This window comes from Amblyomma mixtum, chromosome 5, assembly GCF_055824585.1.
Source record: "Amblyomma mixtum isolate Tamu chromosome 5, ASM5582458v1, whole genome shotgun sequence".
In the NCBI taxonomy this organism is placed as follows: domain Eukaryota; kingdom Metazoa; phylum Arthropoda; class Arachnida; order Ixodida; family Ixodidae; genus Amblyomma; species Amblyomma mixtum.
Window position 1 is genome coordinate 3,865,717 of NC_143016.1, and position 20,645 is coordinate 3,886,361.

Here is a 20,645-nt window from a genome sequence, read left to right on the forward strand (position 1 = left end):
TTAATGCATTCAGGGGCACTAAGGTCGTGGTAAGCCATCTCAACAAAAACTGCAATGACACCGGAACATCAGGGCGACACTTAGCATATCTTTTGAAGGTCGTTCTCATCAGCAATGTGCACCATTGGTGAGTTATCAGTTTTCTTTGCATATATCCCGCCATTGAATGTCCATACGGCTTTCCACTGGAATTCAAGCTTGTTTTTGATGGCCCTTCCCAAAAGACGTTTGGGCACAGATGCTCGTTAATGTATATGGGCTCCTTGCTGTCTATCCCGGCATCTTCGTTAGTTAGCCTGAGCTTCCTTGCTGTCTTCAAAACCTGGTCACGTTTCGCTCTGGACTTAAGTTTGACAATGATGTTAGCTCCAGTGGAATTCCGTACAGGCACACGATGGCAGGCTTCAATGTCGGTTTCACTGATTGGTTCCTTAATTGCATTGCCAATCTGAGAGATGATGTCGGTGACGTTTTCTTCCTCGTGTTCTCGATGATATAACTCGATGATATTCCAAAGTGTGCCCGTTACCAATGAAGCACAGTTTGCATGCCCATGCATTGACGTCCTGCTGATGTAAATGAAATCTGACTGCAATATTCATGGTCTTAATCACTTGTATTTCCACTCAGCTCATACATATGCTAGAGGGCCCCTTTATGTCCGCGCGGTTCTTGCGCACAACGAGCATGACGAAGAGAGCTACTGTCATAAAATAGCTTGTTAAAGTATCCTGGAGCAGCATAGCAAAGTAGAGCTTATATTTGTTTACCTCACAGCCATGCAGAAACCAGAGCATGCAGAGATTAGCGCACTGGGTTTTGTTGTCATTCTTGAAGAGGCATTGCTTGGATGCAGCCATGATGCAATATGCATTTAAGGCAGAAAGGAAATCCTTGTCCAGGGAAGTGTAGTGTCCTTAACAAGACACAAGGCATCGCTAAGCTGGTAACTGGAAATTTATGCACATTTCTCAGAATATGTTCGAACATTATAGCAAATGAGGGCTCCATGTATTTCGCAATGCCCAGAAAATGAAGAAGAAACTGTCAGTCTATTTGGGTAGTTAGGCTAAATGTGGATATATGCGCTAGCATGACGTCAGTTGTTGGTTGGAGCTATGGCCTATTAGGTGGTACAAGACTACCACTTACTTACCACCCCAACTTCTCCCATTTAGCTATTGTGCAAGCATCATTCAAATCACCTTCTCTTCCTAACCGCTCCTGCTCATTCTGCTTAGCTCGGTCCACTTAAGGGCGGTGCCACCTAATTAGCACCCCAGGTTCCCGCCTGGTTACCACCGGCTACGCCTTAGCAAGTAAGAAACCCGGTGGGAAGGTGAGCAGTGGCACAGTGGCAGGTGTTATGGCAGGTGTTGCCATCGGTGGGACTTGGGATGCTTGGGTTGGGTTGCAACCCACGTTGCTCTTCCCGAGCAGCCTCTCACAATTAAATGGGTTGTCACCTGACATGATGGGCAGGCTGCCCACCACCCGGTGAGCAGCTTGCCACAAAACCGGCTTGAGACAGACAAACACACAACATGCCCAGATGTGAGGAATGGCCACTATAAGTGCTAGCGCACTAAAAAAGGAGCATTGCCTCCTGGAGACGCGTGCTATAAATTAACTAGTTATCTCACTCCTGATGTGAAGGCTTCTTGCAATATTTATGCACCGACGATGTAATACAAGAGAAGAGCTAGGTTGCATATTCACCCATTTGACACAGTGCATTGCCACTGCTCCTGATCAGTTCACGCTTTCATAGAATCAATCCACTGTTGTTGACCACACACCAATTACTAGGGAAAAAGGTGTTAAAGGCAACTAGCTATCAGTAAGGCCTCGGGCATCCCGTAAAGATATTTCTATATTTGGCTATCAAGTGCTCGCAGCACATATGAGTCTTCGAATTAAAAGCACTGCGGCCAAGTCGAAGAGTATACCGTCACTGCCGGACGAGGTGGTCGACTCGAGCAACTGCCCAAGCTTCGTGGCGCAGGCGAGCACGCCGCTCAACTGTGGGTCCGGTCCGAGCTCGCGCTGCGTGGTCGGGCAGCCGCACACTCCGCACGCGTCGCGGCCGCCGATACAGCGCCTGCGTCAAGCGTCGTCGTCACAGCCGGAGGGCATTGCAGCGAGAAGGGCTTACCTGCACACCGTGTGACCGCATAGCCCGACTACGTGCGGCTCCTGCAGTGGGCTCTCGCTGCAAGTACGCGCGCATGGAGGAAAATGCAAGCGCGCTTGAGTCACACAGCACAACGCATGATATATGCCGTCACATACTCACCACTGCTCACACCTAAGAAGTGACAACAGCTCCTCCAAGGCGCGCTTTGTCGCCAGCATGGTTTCCGGATGGTTTCAACTCGTTGTCTGTGTTTTAGCTCGTTTTCGTATGCAGCGTGGGTGACTTGGGCCACCGGCAGCAATTTGGATTTTTGGCGCGCAACTGGTGACTCCCGCCCAAAGGAGGCGCTGCTGCCGCATTATGCATGTAAAGAGCAGCAGCGTAGTGCGGACCTGGTGTTACCCTGGAGCAGCCTGGAGTAACCGTGGGTTAAACACAAGCATCCTCTGGGCAGCGCCGTTTTCCGGTCACAACACACCACAACATGGCTACTGCCAAGTGGCCAAATTTGCCGCCTAATGTGTTGGAGCTCATTTTCAGCTACCTAGACCTTACCTCAGCGCGTAACTGCGCGCTGGTGTGCAAGTACTGGCACGCGCTGCTGAGCGACGAGAACAACGACGTATGGCGGGTGCACTGTTCGCGCAAGCTGGCCGACGCGGCGCTCAAGTCAGACCTGCTGTGGAGCGTGCCCAGCAGCAAAGCCAAACTTCGGGCCTTCTACCACGCGTGGGACCCGCGCGAGTGTTCGCGGAACATCTACATCAAGCCGAACGGCTTCACGCTACACCGCAACCCTGTGGCGCAGAGCACAGATGCCGCCAAGGGCAAGCGGGGCTTCGCCGAGGGCCGCCACTGCTGGGAGGTGTGGTGGGAGGGCCCGCTCGGCACCGTCGCCGTGGTGGGCATCGCGACGCGAGAGGCGCCCGTCCAGTGCCCCGGCTACGTGGCGCTACTTGGCTCCAACGCGCACTCTTGGGGCTGGAACCTGGTGGACAACCACCTGCTGCACAACGGCGACAGCCAGGGCAACTACCCGCTGCTCAACAACGCTCCCAAGTACCAGGTGCCGTAATTTTGCTCGTTTCGCTGTGCAGTGCTCCGTCAAGCGAAAGCTCATTGCATTTACTAAAACAATAGTCATCGATGTGTGTGCTTGTAGGTTCATTTCAGTGCTAATCCCGCCTTGAAAGGCCACTGAGAGCATATGTCGTGCTATGCGCAACCGACCAGTGTCCCAAATTGTTTTCTGTCTGGCTAGCTTGGTAAATTTGTCCGCGTTCTGTGCATAGCACCAGTAAACGTGGAATTTGTCGGTTTTTCACACACACTGGTGCGCACACTTATCTAGAGCAGCCTCTGTACAGAGTTTGCATGGGGCCAAAACGTGTTCTTTTTCGTAGTGTTAAATGCGTGACTTTGACCGCACTCCAGGTGGGCGAGCGACTGCGAGTGATCCTGGATTGTGAGGACAACACATTGGCCTTCGAGCGCAACTATCAGTTCTTGGGAGTGGCATTCAGGGGTCTGCCCGACAAGACTCTCTACCCGGCCATCTCGGCTGTATATGGCAACACTGAGGTCTCCATGGTGTATCTGGGGCGTCCACTTGATGGCTGATGCTGTCCTAAAAGCCTGAGCACTGGTCCAGAGATAACCCTCCAGAGACCTCCGGTCCAGAGACCTGCCTGACCGACAGTAATGGTGAGGCTGCCATATCATCATGTAAACCTTGCATGTGTAGTGCAGTGCACTATCGCAAGGGCAGTGCCTTTCCAAGTGATTGACCAGTGTGACAGACACGGGGGAGCTGTCATCTTTTCACATGGAGGTTGTGCGATTAGCTGCAGCTTCCTAAAAGGGGCTTCCCCTGTATTTAACACCTGTGTGAGGACATGTTAAGGCTCAGTGGAAATGCTTGATGGCAAACAAACACCTGAAGCCTTCTGTCATCCAGTTTGTACGTGCTCTGTCAAATTCTGTCCACCATTGTGGATCCCATTTTCTGGCAGCCTCACGGTGGGGATGCACTGTGAGTGTTCTGGAGATCTTAGGCACCAGCAGTCCTGTCAAAATTTTGGTTTGGGCTAGTTGGTTCATTGTAAGATAAAATGAAACCAGCACAGCTAAATGAGGACATAAAAGGCGCACACAAATCAGACAGCACCTATCCTGTTTTGCATGTGCCTTTCCTCGTTTTAGTTACGCTGGTTTCATCTGTACCTGCAGTTTTAACACTTGCAAAGTTTTTGAATAGCTCCTATGTTGGTTTGGTCATGTTTTGTCTCTAAGTGAGCTTGTGCTACTTGCAAATTTCTTGTCTTGAACAGTTATTACTGCCGTCCTCACCTGTGCATAGTTATGTTGCAGTTTTGAGCATGAAGATACAGGCTAGGCCACAGCCGCTTTTTTTTTTTTTTAGAGCACCACTCTTAAGCATTCATTATAGGGTTGAGCGGCATGCCTCGCCGTAACCAAGCTAACGAGGAGTATAGTAGAGGATGAAAGAGAGCAAATGCAGAGGGTAGCAAAGGATGCAAGAGAGAACGCAGAGTGCAGCGAAGAATGAAATTGATGACTGATGAAGGATGACTTGCGACTGTGAAGAGAATGTGAGGAGGAATCGGTGGAGGAGAGTACAGCGGAAGCATGAGGAGGAAAGAGAGCGCCACACAAGATGTCACCATGGCGGTGACCCGCTAAGAGGTGGCGCCAGAGTAGAGCGGCACTGTCCGTTTACGCTATGAGAGGCTCGGCAGTAGCGGATCGCCATGCGCCCTGCCCAAGCCAAAACCCAGAGCCACTTCTGTTCGACATTGCGTACTCTGTCTGCGTTCGCCTGCCGTTCAGATACCGCTGCAGCTGCACTGAAAAATCGCATTACCAAGAAGCGTAATCAAACATCCTTGCTTTCCCACGAGTGCACAACATATTTACGTCTTTAAAGAGCGAACATGGCAAAAACAGTTTTGTCGAAAAATCATCTCCGAAGCAGTCTTATCACCACTCACAAACCTTGGGTACACTCGCATGCACATTTCAGATTGACTTGTACTAACAAACAGTCATTTTTCATTTGCAAAGCTGTCATAGGAACTGACCTGTTGACAATAAGCCGTCAGAGAATGCTGTTACAGATAGCCTTCGCATCCAGCGGCAGGGACAAAAGGGCTCAACACTGCCTAAGACACCCGTTGCTTCCCGCTTGCGGCAGTGCCTACAGTGGAGTGCATGAACAAAGGATGCCCCCTCCCAGTTTCATGGAGTACTGAGCTCCTCGACAGTGTCTCTGTACACTGCCTAGTGAACTGACCACGACTCTCCTCAGTAGTGTCTATGGCTCGTCTCCTTGTTCTGCTGTTAGTTTGGCGGTTCAGTTCAATTGAGTCTAAAATGAAGAGAATATGAACACACACAGCGCCTGCTCCATCATTAAGTGGATTGCTCCGACTGATGCGCACGACAACAGCCTTTACACAAAAGCGGCAGTTCTCAGTTTATTTTTGTAACTGTACTCCGGGGCAACTACTTTATTGTGCCATACAATCTGACCCTGTATAGGGCACCTAGTCACTTCACCACTGCTTGTGCCTGGCTCATCACCACCCTCCCTCATACATGAAGTCATTTTCAGTTCCACCCATTGCATTCCAAATTCCTATAACTTTAAAACTCTTAAAAACATCCAAATTCCTATAACTTCAAAACTCTTAACAACAATGTCCAGGGACACTGCAAGTCGCGAATTCAAAATCTACCAGCAGGCGAGCTCACGTGACGCTCTTCTTAGCAGTCCTGTCGGCATCACTTAGGGTTGGCTGTTGGCATCCACTTTGAAGGCATCTGGTGGTAGCAGCTGCAGAGCGGTGCATGCTAAAGATGATAGCAGTGGGCAGCTTTCATTCATCTGGCAGCTGTTGTTCGTCTGGCAGCTCCCTCGAGAGCGATGCTGCGCAAGGAGATTTATGCATATATGAAATGGAGTCGCTCTTTGCAGACTTTTTTTTTTTCCGGATTAGAAATTCTCAAAATGAGGGAGAAACCCATACATGAGCACGGCTCTTAGTTGAGTGTACTATATGATTAATCCATTATTTTGAAGAATCAGACTTATGCAAGCTTCTTTGAAATAGATATCATTTGGTTTGTGGATTTATAATTCTGTCAGTTTTGGTTTCATTGATTATTTTGCTTTACAAAGAGGTATGCCAGCATGATTGGTTGTCAGGCTGTTTCACTCCAGAAATGAATGGTGACTGCCTGAGAACCCTTAGAATGCACCATTTGAGGAAGTGAGCAGGCCATCACATTGAGAATGGCCTGCCTGTTGCAGGTGCTGCCCACTCCTGAAAAGAGCCGTGGCCAGCGGCGACTGCGGAGCCTCGTCACTGTCGCTTGCATTTGTCGCGGGAAAGCTCGCCAACCTGCTTATTCATTTAGGCCTGAAGGTCAGCAGCAGGCTGCAGATGCACATTGGTTGACACGGTGTAAAGAGCATTTTTGCCTGCGAGCACGTGCGTTAAGGGAAGCTCAGCTGTTTGCAGCTTTCTGTTGAGCTATCCTGGGTCCAGTTCACATACTGCTGACTTTGCAGCATGAAAGACAGTGAGTCAACAAGCCATATAATATGTGTATAGGGCACTAGGCTCCAGCCTTTTGAGAGTATAGACTGGGCTTGTTCTAGTGCTCAGGGACTGGACTTCCGATGCGTGAGTGCCTGTTGGATTTGTGTGTTGCATGGCTGCAGCACTAACTAAGATTCGCTATGCATGGACCTCCAGCTGTAGGTGTGGAACCTGCAACAGAGGTGTCTAGTCAGAGGTGTCATTTTAATGTGTGAATAAATAATGTGTTGAACATTCCATTTATTAGTTGTAGTATATATATCACTCTGAAATGCACTGCTGAACAGCATTTTTTCTGCCTGTACAGTAGGCACAGTAGCTAAGGTGCTCTCGATTTTGGCATGGACGTAATTCTACCTAAGTGGGATTAGCTGCCTAAATGAGATATGCTGTGTGTCTAGCATCACATTTTGATTTTATACACTTGCCACCTGCCAGCCCTGGGTACCCAGGGCACAATAGTCGCTGGTAGACCCTGAAGAGCTTCGTTCGAATCATGGGACCAACTGTTCAGAAAAAGCTGGAGTTGTCAGACTAGCAGGCACGTTTCGGGTGCCGCATTCAGCGGTGTCAGATCTGCCACCGATTTTTCTTGTAATGTGGCTTGCTGTTTTCTATGGAAACATTTCAAAGTGCTTTTACAAATTAAAGTCGGGCTGAAAAGGTAGCCTCACATTGCAACCGCTTGCATGATGAATACCGAAAGCAGTGGTGAGGTCACACGCTGTGCTAGGCCATCTTTGAGCAAGCCGGCGTGCAGGCAGCAGGGTGCCTGCGGTGCATGCCCAGTAGCCAGCTGTGGAAGTGCACATAGGTTGGCCTAGGGCCATCTTCACGTCTGAGAAGGGAAGGAACTGGCACATGGGGAGGAGTCTTTTCCTTTCGTCATTGACTTGTGCATGGACAAGCGGTGCGCTCTGCATACATGATTCTTTAAAAGCTTGTACAGGTCGTGCACGGAGCTAAACGAAGAATATTCTGCACCCTACACAAAGAAAAAACAGTGTTTTTCCCACATACAAAGCCATTCTACAAAATTGCGCCTCTCCCGTAACCGAGAGTAGAGTAAGCATGAAATGTTTACGGGCCTAACACAGGCTCCATTGCTCGGCTTAAGCAGCTGTGACGGTGGCGGCATTGAAATCCAGGACGATGCAGAAGCGTACGCGGGCACAACGAGACGCAGGCCTGACAAGAATGTACAGGGTGGTCCACTCTAAGTGCGAACACAGCTCCGCGTGGCCGCGCTCCGCGGAGCGCCAGCGGATCCGGCGCGTTCGCGCATCGAAGCAAAGGCGCACAGGGGCCCGGGGCAGGAGCTTCGTGTCGTCTGCTACAGCGCTGCGTGCACCTCAAGCGAGGTGCGCGCCAGCGTGGTAGCAGACGACACGAAGCTCCTGCCCCGGGCCCCTGTGCGCCTGCGCGGCTTTGCTTCGATGCGCGAAGCCCCTAAGAGATCACGTATGACAACGAAGTGTATCGTGGCATTTATGTGCTTTTCGCATGCGTTATTAGAAATCGGAAATCATAATTCCGTGCATTATCAAATGCACAGCTCGAGTGATATCTTGATGAACATTGAGAAGACACTTGCAGCAGTTATTTTTTGTGACTCGTTTGGAGAGCAACCGGCGCTTGTATGTCGGTCTCGTAGGAGGGCTTAGAGAGTCTCGTTGAAACTCGTTAAATATCGTACGGTGCCCGGATGTTCTCGTTTCAGAGCCCGGTTGAGTAGAATTCAGTGCCCGGATGAGTGGGATTCAGTGCCCGGATGTTGGCTCTCGGTCTCGGCGTGACGTCACCGCACTGCCGACAACGGGAGCTAAAAGCATTTCATGCTTAAAATTGTAGGACAATCAGACATCTGATGCGACAGTTCTACGAAAGCATTGGATTTACCTTTGATGATTACTTTGATGTTTTGACTCTGTTGAATGCTTTTACTCAAAACCAGCGCAGCTGTGCATAGCAACCGTGACGTCACACAGTAGCGGTAGAACGCGCGCGTCGGCGGTGGCAGCTACACCGCCGCTCCTTCACCAGACGTCTCGTTGCAGTCGAGTGAGTGAGACGCATGGCTCCGAAGCGGCCCGGTGATTCCGCGCCAAGCGATTCGGGAAGCGGCAGTGGGTTGACCACAAGGCTTTCGCCAAGCACACTTTAGAATTTCCAAAGTATCTGTGTCTGTAGTATCTGTCTGCAAAGTAGTATCTGTCTCCCACAGCTGCGAAACCAATGGAGCAGGGGCTTGGAAAGCAGAGGGTAAAATTTGTAAATTGGTTTTTGAGGAAAGGAAATGCGCAGTATCTGTCTCACACATCTCGGTGGACACCTGAACCAGAGGGAAGGCGCATAACTGCCTTCTTGGAACAGTGGATCGTGCTTTAAGCTATGTGGTGGTGGTAGTGACAGATGTGTGCTGCATGCTTTGGCATTGACAATGTTGTGCCCGAAACACTGCCACCTGCCAGGGTGGCAGGGTGGGTGGGGACTTTAATGTAGATATAAAGACAAGCGGAATTTTTTACCACTTATGCAGGAGAACATCCTGTTCCTCTCGCTGGTAACGGCTCCCACAGCTGTGCCAACCTCGCGAAATACTTGCGCAGACCTCGTCTTTGAGAACCAGGCATTGGTGCAGCAAGTCGAGCATATATCCATTTCTCCGCCCACAAAGCTTCCTTCATGACAATTAAGAACTGTTAGTGGACTGTTTCTTGAAGAAGGGATTTGTGTGAAAAATAAGTTATAATTGTGCATGCATGTCTTGCATGCATGTCTTTGCCTCAATCTATCGAAAAGCTGAAACAGCTGATAAACTGCGCTCAAATTTCGCATTAGGAAGTACTGTAATCGTCGGCAGTGTTTTTTCAGTGTGGTTCTCGCAGTGTGTTGCAACAGATTGTCATGTGTTGCATGAACATGGAACTGTGATAGAACATATATAGTTTCAATGCCGAGCTCTTGATTTAGCTGATGAGGCTACATTTTCCTTAGTAATATTGAAAAGCCAAGCCTTAAAGAAGTGAATATGAAAACGTACACTACCGTATACCATAATACCTCCAAGGGTGTTCTCATTTCAACTTATTCTGCTCTGGTTTTTAGTCAAATTTAGCGCGGTGCATGACCATGAAAACTATTACGAGATTCCTTTTCAGTTTTCGACTATTGATTCTAATGTTACATCGCTTTATCTACGATCATAATCAACCAAACGAGCCCTTACAGCAAAAGCAGACGTCTCCTGCCGCCGCTGGGCTTGCAGACGGCAAAAAGAATGCGTGACGCGGGGTCACATTAGGGCAGCACAGTTTCCCAAGTTGGGTTGCTGGTGGCCCCCACAACAACTGCCCATTTCTGCCGCTAGCAACTGCTGTAATAAATAGCCTGGATGAGCATAAATAAACATGACGCCATTTTTGGGCTCCATTTCTGTCGGTAGTAAAAAATTTACTCTCTTGTATAAGGGAGCAAATAAAATACTTCATTTATATGGAGTAAATAAAACCTCATTTTGGGTGTGCGCTGGAGGACAAGCCATTTACTCCCATTTGGGCGTTTTTTTACCGTGTAGGCCATCGTATTCGCCAATCTACACTCAAACATAAAGTGGCTTAAAACAATCGGCAACGCTTTCCTGCAGTAAATAAAAATTGAAACGAGTGGGCAACTACACACTATTCATGAATAGCGCAACCGATTACAAGAGCAAATGCGCCTCTGAGAGAAAAATATATATTATGGAAACATTACACCGTCATCTCTTCAAACCTAGACCGCACGTCTGTCTCCAACATAAGTAAAAGCTGTATATCCAGATCTAGAGCGTATATGTTGTTCCACTTCCACTTGACGGCGTCAAGTTTGAAATCGAATTGGGCAAAAGGCGCCATTCGAAAAACTGTTCTCCGAGGATTCGCTCGCAAGCATTGGTAAAGCACGTGCAACATGGGTCAGGACAGTTATTGTATTAACGAATTTTAAGCCTTAGCTCTACTGGTCGCGTTTCGAGCCTCCGAGTTATGCTGATTCCAAGGATAGAATCGAAGATGGCGGCCTCCACAGCAACGACATTATATATCGCAGTGGTTGCCATGATAACCGAGGTGGTTACATAATGAAATAAAATAATAAAAGGCGGCAGAGTGATGCCCGAGCACCCCAACTCAAAGCTGTCGATCCGGTATAAGGTATATTCCTGTCTGGCAGGCGTCAAAGTCGGGCCACTTAATTAGTCCCGACATTCGTGTAAAATTTGTGAGTCGATTTATCGGAAAATCGGCCGATATACTCGCGGCCATGACTCTGTCCGTTACATCTGAAGTGATGAATAGTCATTACTAGTCACAAGTCATGACTAATTAGTCATTAACCAGAAAGGCGAGGCGAGAGCCTTTCTAGGCTCAGGAGCGAAAATCTGCGCTGATGTGTCACTCGATAAGCAAAAAAATCCTAAAATATTGTGCACGGAGGTAATCGAACTATACCATCTTTCCGTTCCATAGCCGAGCGTGCTAACCACTATGCTACGCCGACCTTCCAACACATATGCAGTTCTCCTTGTTTAGCGTAAGGACGCTGGAAAGCGTTGCGGGAAAGGCTTTCACCTCATCGCACTTTAGATCACCAAAGTACCCCCCCGCGGTGGCTCAGTGGTTACGGCGCTCGGCTGCTGGCCCGAAAGACGCGGGTTCGATCCCGGCCGCGGCGGCTGAATTTCGATGAAGGCGAAATTCTAGAGGCCCGTGTGCTGTGCGATGTCAGTGCACGTTAGAGCCCCAGGTGGTCGAAATTTCCGGAGCCCTTCACTACGGCGTCTCTCATGGCCTGAGTCGCTTTGGGACGTTAAACCCCATAAACCTAAACCATAGTGCGACTCCAGTGACTGCGTGCGCATCCAATGACTAAACAGCGTTGAAGCATTTTCTCCGCATGCTGAACGATAGACGCGATCAGCGCGACAGAGCCCGAGAATCTATACCGGGATCCCCGCCGCGGTGGCTGAGTGGTTATGGTGCTCGGCTGCTGGCCCGAAAGACGCGGGTTCGATCCCGGCCGCGGCGGCTGAATTTCTTTGGAGGAGAAATTCTTGAGGCCCGTGTACTGTGCGATGTCAGTGCACGTTAAAGAACCCCAGGTGGTCGAAATTTCCGGAGCCCTCCACTACGGCGTCTCTCATAGCCTTAGTCGCTTTGGGACGTTAAACCCCATAAACCAACCATAAACCAACTATACCCGGATGATTCAGTGCGGCGACCGCACCTCGACAGCTTTGGGAACCTTGCACAGCGTGCAGGAGTGCAGGGAGCACGGCAGCGCGCGCGAGGAAGGGTGTGGAAAAGTTTCAAGAAATTTAGAAATGGAGTTGCAGCTTCTTGTGCAGCGGGTTTTCCCCGTCGAAGGACCCCCTTCCAGTCAATCGGCCGATTCTCATGAGCCTGTTGTGGCAGATGAAAGGGGATAGTCCCCTCTCTCCATGGTCGGGGACAGTCCCCTCCCTGCATTGTCACGCCAGGAGCTGGTCACGCTTGCAGGTTCACGAGAATCGGTCGACGCTGTTGGCTGGAAGGGGGTCCTTCGATGGGGAAAAGCCGCTTCGTTATTGTAACAATATGAATGAGGTGGAGGCTATACGAACGGCACAGCACACAAGGCACACTGAATCGTACACTGACTAGGCCAAGAACATTTTTTTTTTCGTGCGTGCGTGCGTGCGTGCGCGCGCGAAAACTAAAGGCGAGACGGAAGAGCGCGCGTCCAACGAGCAGACGACGCGACGTTTTAGGAAGTGCGCGCCCTTCACCCGTCGTCAGAACGATGGACCAATGGAATGCCGTTAGCTGAGACGTCACGGCGAGCGCTCAGATATCAGCGTAGAGGATACGGAAGTTGGGTTCGTCGAAAGGAAGCGCGGAAGGGCATTGATCTGAATTACAAACTCTTGTGTACGCACACATGGCCATTGTATTTTGCAGAGGCGATCATCGACGCTCGACCTAAACATTGCGCTTGCTTATTTAAAATGACCAAACCATTAAGCGGGTACGCGGCTTTCAAATCGCGAAAAATGGCGAAAATTTGTTTTCTAAAAAGCTAAGCATCTGCTTGTATGACTTGTCTTCTGTGCTGTCTCGAAGTTTCACCAATGAAACCAACCGGGAAGTACTCCTATTAGCACCGCGTCTCGTGTTTCTTCACCTTTAGAACTGGCGCTTCTGCTCGATTCTACGTGCAGGAGCAAACACGCTTCTCCCCTGCCGGTCAATTTGGCGTTTAGCCTGTCGACTGGTACGCGCGTGCTGCTCGCGCCGCTGGCACTCTCTCTTTCATCGTGAGCACGTGCCGTCGTGGTCGCGGGCGCACAAAAGTGGTGTTGCCGCTCGCTGTGAGTCGTGGCTGGAATTCCGCGACGTTCTAAGAGTGGAGAAAATTGTTGTGTCAGGGGCTGTCACAATAGTTCGCTGAACAGCAACGGCCAAGGACTGCCCGTGGAATTCTACAGATTTCCTGGACATGTCCTACATTCTTGGGCAAAAAAAAATTAATATTGGAAAATTGTAACGTACAGTAATGGAAATATTGAAGGTAAATGGCCCATCCTTTCTATATGTAGCAAAATCTTAAAAATTTTTCGTCGCTCGTATCGAGCAGTTGACGATAGGAAAAACGCTAATACGAAAAAAAAAAAATGCTAGCCTATCGATGGGAGATTGCTATAGTGAATTCTTCCAGTATATGAAATAAAATGCGTTCATACACTCTTTCCTATTCAAAAATGTTTTTGTCCGGAATTGTTGGGTATGAAACGGATGAGAACGAGAAACGGCAGGCCTCGATAACTGCTGTGGGCAGGGTGAAGTAAGCTTTTTTCTGTTGCTAAACACGTTTGGTATGTTGCACGCGTAATATTATTTCTGGGCATTTTTTGCTGTAATTTACTAAGCATGCAGTGTTTAGTAAAGCTCGCGCTAACGAAACTCATTTTTTTGCCATTTTTTATTTTGGAGACTGACAACAACAGCTAGCGGCGTATATGCAGACGCGTGTGAGGCAAGGTCAGTGATCGCCTGAATGTTCCGACTTGTGACGCCTGGCTCAATTTGGGAAGTTGCTTTACATGTCAAAAATTTCCAAAAATAAAAATAATCAAAATGTTTACTTGCACCCGAATGAGCGTTTGCGTATGAGCGATGGCTCTGCAAATAAATTGTTTTGGGGATGCGCGTGCGCTGTAATCGGCATTAATAAATATACCAACCGCTTAGCTCCGTTGTAGCGATTGACCAAAGTAGAGCATTTTTCCTCTTAGCCGTATATAGCAAGCAGCTGGTAGGCGCATTCTTCTTCTTCACCATATGAAAATGGCACATACCCACGCGGGGGGGATTGGCCAGGGTACGGTGGTGAATGCCAAGGAAAAAAAAAGCGGGGAAAAAAAAACTTAAGTGCGTGTTTTCGTTTTTCTCTTCAGCTTTGCGTGTCGCCTTAAGGCCACTTTATTTCAAGTTAAAATAAAAATTATTTCTATTGTTCAGCGAAACACGTGACAAAATCCTTATTATTTGACCAACAAACCTGCATGCACCGAACTGCTCAGCCATCCAACGAAATTAAGTATCTTGCGAAGATGGCCACGCCAAAAAAAAAATGGTATTTAGCTCGAATTCCACGTCTTAAATGATCTCGTCATTTACTTGCGATACAAATTTCGCCGTTATGGTACCAGCTTTTCGTCAACAATCGGCTTCGCCGAGTGGGCCTGATCCACTAGCAGTTCTTTCTTCAAGTTTGCGCAGCGAAAAAAAAAAAAATTCACTGTCCACTATTTCTTTTAACCTACATCTCAGAGCGTACTGCCGCGACAGAAACAAATGCGAACAGCGCGGTGCCTAGACGCTCCGCTGATGGAATTTATTTTCGTCACGTTTATACTTGGCTCGCAACACAAATACGCTAGAGACATCCGTGATACGATAATGTACCACTCTAGCGTCTTTTTGTTACTACCGAGATAAAAACGCATTGAAGATAAATTCCGACTGCGCAGCGCGTGGGCGCCGTGCTGTTCGCATTTCTTTCTAACGCCTTTGTACATTTTGCTAACCCTCCGAAGCTCGTCAGCGTTCAAGCACGAGGGAAAAAGCTCGCGACTGCACAAAGAGATTTGCAGGCTGGCCAACACGTGCAAAGTACGTGCAGAACTGCCTTTTTTTTTTCGGGAGAAAAGGCGCTGCTTGCGCAGCTACTCAATGGGAGGGAGACCGGTTTGCCCGGTCAAAAGTGCGGAGTCGGCGGAGAGGGCGCTTTTCACTGGCTTCCGCTAGTGTTCCTGTATATACAGGAACACTAGCTTCCGCTAGAGTTACTGTATATGCTACCAAAGGTAGCATAATGGTAGCATATACAGTAACTCTAGCTTCCGCAGCGCCGCCCTGCGAAGCTGCGGTCCCCTATCGCCACGTGACTGCGCGTGTCGGCGTAGCTCTCCTCAGCGGCTGCGCGCGGTATCCGGTGACGCGGCGGCTGCGCTCGCTCGTCTCTCGAAATAATATTTTATGTTCGGACTTGTGGCTCCCGGAATTTCGGCGACCGACACTCTTGAAAAGAAGTGCAGAATGGCACACGTTACAGCAGCCGCAAGCGAAAGGCGCCAATGACCATGAATATGTGGTAGGAGACCTCTCTGCGCAACGTTTGTAGATACTTTGTCTCTGCGGGTTACTGCGAGTGACGGGCCACGTCAGACACCGGAAACCCGTTCGGGGTCACACCACCTGATAGTTTGACGAATTTATCATTATCATCATCAGCCTGACTACGCCCTCAGCAGGACGAAGGCCTCTCCCATATCTCTCCAATTAACCCTGTCCCCCTGTGCCCGTGGTCCTGGGTAGGGCATAACATGCTATCCCCCTTCCCTCCTCTTTTCGGGAGCCCACCGACGACTTATCTACAGCGGAGGTTGCGACGGACCACCCATGCCCATGCTACGAACTCTCGCCACGACACTCTGCGTGCTGGCATCCCTGGAGGCCCGAAGCGGCTGGAAGCACCGGCCTGTGTCAGCGCGGCATCAACGTCAGATGGTCGAGTGGGACACTTTGCACGTTCACTGCGCGCCTGATGAGAGAAGTAAATAAATACAATGCAAAAAGAAAGTACCCCAGCAAGCCTTGGGACGATCGGCTTCAGCGACACTCGCTATCCGAAGGCAGCGCCCGCTCATTGGCGGAAACAGCGGGAACTTGAGGAGAAAACTGTATTTAATATTCCTCCCATCGTTTTCTTTTAATCTACCGCATTTTCACTGCTCCAAGATGTAAACAGTGTGAACAGATGGGTTTTGTTAATTTTAATGCGACAGCAGCATGAGGGCCATGAAGGCGAAAGCTATGCAAAGGCGTACGCAGAACTTTTTCGGGGGTGGGGGTGGGGGGGGGGGGGGGGGGTGGCACCCGATGGCCGGGGATGGGGGAGGCTGTAGGTTAGCACCAAAAAGGAACTATTTGTGGTCTCATCTGCGCACATGAAACAAAAATTACAAACAGCAAATTAGTGCTAGGCTTGGAGAACAAACATTAGAATTTATTAATGAACAAATAATTAAACTTAATGAACAAAATCCGAAAAGTTAATATCACCTAAGCGTGTTAATCAAGCTGTGTAGTTGTTTTCTACTAGTGCATAAATAATATCTGTAATTCCAGGGGGGGGGGGGGCTTGTTCCGCTTCCGGACGCCCATGGGGAAGCCACCTGCTATATTAGGATTCAGCTTAGGAAAACAGCGGTAACTCTGGCCACGGTCCGCGGCGTCCTGTACGTATTACTCCGCTGGCCAGTTACCACAGTGGGCAATATAAGATTCTTAAAGTTTGACTATACTCACAAGCCGCTATACACCGCATACAGAAACGCACCCTAACCCCTTCTCTCCAACAGGAGGCCGAACGAGCGGTCTTCACATTGGAGACTCGCTCCGCGCCCACCGACCGGAGCAGACGTGCGCGGATGGGCTCCCACCCGACCCCGAAGGCTGCATCTCTCCCCACCATCGCCTGCTGTGAGCCGGCTGCCTCGACCGCCTCCCTACCGACCCGACCGGTTCGGCGCGGAACCTGCTTGCCGGATCGACGGCGCCACGGTATGAGGGCCTTCCGCTCGCCTCCCGCGCCTCGTCTCCGTGCTTCGAGTTGGCGGTTTTCATCGAACTAATTTCCCGTGAGGCCACAGGACCACCAAATGGCCTCTGGATCGTCGGTGATCGGTGCGACACCGCTATGCGGCACCTCCGCGAATGCATTCTCTCCAAACCCGTTCCACGACGACTCCGAAATGGATTCCCGTGACACTTCCCCGCAGAACCAGGATCTTCTGTCCTCTTCGTCCGTGTTGAGTGCGGGCTCGCCTATTGGCGGTGGCCCAGGCTGGGAGCACGCACTCAGCAAGCGACGGGCAAAGAAGCTCCGCAGACAGGCCAGGCAAACTCAAAATTCATCCACTCCTGACTCTTCTGCCTCCGTGGGCGGAAACCCACCGTACACGTCTGGACAATCATCGAACGCAATCCGTCAACCGGGAACTCGCCGCCCCAAGCTTCAACCGCTACCGAAAAATGACATCAAAGTCGTCATTCGACCGACACGCGAACTAGCACTCAAGGCCTATCCGGCTCGGGTCATTTCGGCAGCGCTCGTTCGTTCCTGCCGAGACCCGACCAAGGTAAAAGACAAGTACATTCTCCGACCTCATGTCGGGTCCAACATCCTTGTAGTCAGCACCCCGCACGAAGAAACAGCGGCGGAGCTTTGCCAGATCACCCACCTCACCCTGGACGAGAGCCCCCACCCCGTGCGAGCACGCGTCCCTTTCCCAGCCACCACACTCCGAGGGGTCATTCACGGACTCGATCCCCGGGAGACACGCGACACCCTCATGGCGGGGGTGCGCATCAGAGACCATCGCATTGAGCTGTTAGACGCCAGAATCCTAGGCTCTTCGACGACAGCCCTTCTTACACTCGAAGGACCCAAACTCCCCCGATCCGTATACTACGACGGCTGCGAATACCCGTGCTTCATGTACAGGCCAGCCAGGCAATTCTGCCAGATATGTATGCAACCCGGACACCGCCCGGACGTCTGCCCGACACCAAAGGTCAAAGTCTGCCGCCTATGCGGGGCCCAGGACCCACCCCTAACACACGAATGCCAACCCAAGTGCGGACTGTGCGCCGGCCAGAACGAGACAGGAACCCGGGAGTGCCCAAAACGTCTAAAGCCAGCCAGAACACCACGACCCGCCACTAACAAAGGCGACAAGAAGACGGCTCACCAGTCCCGTAAAGACATTGCACCCAAGATCTACTGCAACAAATGGTTCTCATCGGACGACGAGGACACTAAGGGTCGCAGCGAGAGCGGCAGCCGCTCACGGAGCCGCTCCAACTACAGATACCGGACGAAGACACCAGTCCCACCCCCAGCTTTTCCGGCCGCAGACGGCGGAAACCAGCTAAGACGCCACCACAAGGCCAAAAGCAGGTGAGCTGGGCAGAGAGAGTACAGGGACTTCCCGCTCCTTCAAACGACCCCCGTTTCCATCAGTTGCAGGCTACCATTGCGTCCCAAAACGCCAAGATAACCGACCAAAACACAAAAATTAAGGCCCTAACGGCCAAATTAGAACCGGTCCTCCAACAAAATCAAGTACCCCCGCACCCACGCAAAGACGCAGAGCCACCCCTCGCAAAATCGACAGAACATGTAACCGTCCAAACGCTCCGCGACATTGAAGAACGGATAATGAACTCCCTGCAAGTCTCAATGTCCACAATTCTCCAAACACTAACGGAGAAAATAGAAACTATTCACCATACACTCGCGCAGCACGAGGCTATTCTAAATCAACATACAACTACAATTCATGCACTTCAAACTCAGTACCGTAAACGAGTCTCGTCGGACGAACACGGCCAGGGCCCGTTACGCAGTCGCACCAGCTCACTTAGCAGCGATGCGGATCGCACCTCATTCCGAAACGCCCAAGATGGCTACGCAGCCTAAAAACAGCCAAAATACAGAACACATAGAAATCTGGCAGTGGAATTGTAGAGGTTACAAGCGCAAAGCGGGTCTCCTGAAACAGTTCGTTGCCACCACTCCAATCCGTCCAGATCTTATCTGCCTGCAGGAAGTGGGAGCCGATAAGGCCCCGACGCTGGCGGGATACTACACGATTAGTCAGCCCCTGATGCCATCGGTTGCGATCTTAGTGGCAAAAGAGATAACTGTGGTGGAACACGCCCTACCGGTACCGGACGCTGAACACTTGACGGTCGAGGTTGTGCCCAACAAGCGCGGCCGAGCAAGTACCTTTGTCATAAATATCTACAAGCACCCCAAGCCTAGGAGAGTGGACTTCACAGATCTACTATTGGCTGGCTCTCACAAAGCGCACCGTAATCAGCTCGTGATCGTGGGAGATTTCACCGCGCCCCACAGAGAGTGGGGGTATCGCGATAACACGGCAAGAGGTCAGTCTATAGTGAAAGCGATACACACGATAGGACTGGAACTCCTAACTAATCCTGCCTTTCCGACACGAGTGGGAAACAGTGTGTCTAGAGACTCCTGTCCTGACCTAACCCTGGTCAAGAACGTAAGCCACTCGAAGTGGACCAACCTAACCGAAACATTGGGAAGCGACCACTGTATCCTAAGCACCTCCATCACTTCGTCCAAAATCCGGAGGAGCATTGGACCAGCCAGAATAACGGACTGGCCAAAATTTCGCAACTCGGAATTCCCCACGGGACATATCGAGTCTATTCAGGATTGGAGCGCTGCGCTCCGCCAGGCTCACAACACCGCCACCGAAGTCGTACAGCGCACAAACGAGACACCTGAGATAGACAGGCATCTACTCAAGTTATGGGATCAGCGCGCGAAACTCGTTCGCCGTTGGAAGACCCAAAAGTTGAACCGACAACTTCGAACCCGTATAGTGGAGCTCACGGAAGAGGCACAAACGTACGCCACGCAACTCTCGCATCAGAACTGGCAACATTTCAGCGAGTCACTGCGAGGCTCTTTGGGCTCGTCTCGGACATGGGCAATTCTCAGAAACTTGATGTACCCAAGCAAGTCTAAGTGCGAGGCGACCCGTACACTTAAGCGGATATTTCCCACCTGTTCCTGGGTGACGACGCAGCTCTTCTCGCAGCGCTACGCGACAGATACACAGGCACTGGGACTACAACACCTAACACGACTAGCTACCAGGCATCCCAAATCGAGCTTTGGACGCCCCCATAACTACGGCATAAGTATACGCTGCGGCGCGATCCTGCGTTCGTAATACGGAGGCAGGTGCGGACAAAATCACCAACGCCATAACACGCAACCTCAGCAAGGACCAAATTCAGGATCTAACTCAATACATTAACGAAGAGCTCTGGGAAAAGAATTTCATCCCTCAAGAGTGGAAACACTCCGAAATCATCGTCATTCCAAAGCCGGGAAAGCTTCCCACACTTGAGGCGCTCCGCCCCATCTCGCTCACGTCGTGTCTGGGCAAGCTACACGAGAGGGTGATCCAAACTCGTCTGCAGAACTATATCGAAGACAGCAACCTCTTCCCTCCTTCCATGATAGGCTTCCGATCCGGGCTATCTACTCAAGACGCCTTCCTTCTACTCAAGGAGGAGGTACTATCGCGCTCAATATGAGTTGCAACGCGCGGTAATCGACCGGGGCTCGTTCCGTGGTGTGCCTCCTCCAAACAGTCGCTCGGAATTCTGGGAGAAACTTTTTCCTGAGCGGGGGTGCTTTTGTTTCCTGCAACAGCAGTTTCTCCCAGAATTCCGAGCGACTGTTTGGAA

At 50.5% G+C, this 20,645-nt stretch overlaps 2 protein-coding genes and 1 pseudogene across 3 annotated transcripts in view; 2 read left to right on the forward strand and 1 right to left on the reverse strand.

The window, feature by feature from the left end:
• The window catches only part of LOC149341164 (BRCA1-associated RING domain protein 1-like), a 33,023-nt gene extending 13,823 nt beyond the window's left edge, over positions 1 to 19,200 (reverse strand). The window contains exons 1-4 of one of the 2 annotated variants that reach the window (XM_089543068.1): positions 19,074 to 19,200; positions 5,912 to 6,086; positions 2,156 to 2,212; positions 1,950 to 2,101 (exon numbers count right to left, since the gene is read on the reverse strand). In XM_089543068.1, coding sequence (XP_089399194.1) covers positions 1,950 to 2,101; positions 2,156 to 2,212; positions 5,912 to 6,009 — 307 coding nt within the window. In that variant the 5' untranslated portion in view covers positions 6,010 to 6,086; positions 19,074 to 19,200. Of the gene's footprint in view, positions 1 to 1,949; positions 2,102 to 2,155; positions 2,213 to 5,911; positions 6,087 to 18,708 lie in introns of both variants that reach the window. The other variant, XM_089543067.1, reaches the window with a different exon arrangement.
• Positions 2,500 to 7,001, forward strand: Fsn (F-box synaptic protein). Its single transcript, XM_089543070.1, has 3 exons — positions 2,500 to 3,203; positions 3,572 to 3,841; positions 6,471 to 7,001. The coding sequence occupies exons 1-2, from the start codon at positions 2,622 to 2,624 to the stop codon at positions 3,755 to 3,757; spliced, it is 768 nt and encodes a 255-aa protein (XP_089399196.1). The 5' UTR covers positions 2,500 to 2,621; the 3' UTR covers positions 3,758 to 3,841; positions 6,471 to 7,001.
• LOC149341166 (uncharacterized) lies at positions 16,622 to 18,828 on the forward strand (annotated as a pseudogene).
• Positions 19,201 to 20,645: the final 1,445 nt, after the last annotated feature.

Bases quoted from the DNA above. Each gene is read 5' to 3' on its own strand.
- Fsn (XM_089543070.1), top strand. From the start codon at position 2,622: ATGGCTACTGCCAAGTGGCCAAATTTGCCGCCTAATGTGTTGGAGCTC. The intron at 3,204-3,571 runs GTGCCGTAATTT...ACCGCACTCCAG, and splicing joins ACAACGCTCCCAAGTACCAG to GTGGGCGAGCGACTGCGAGT.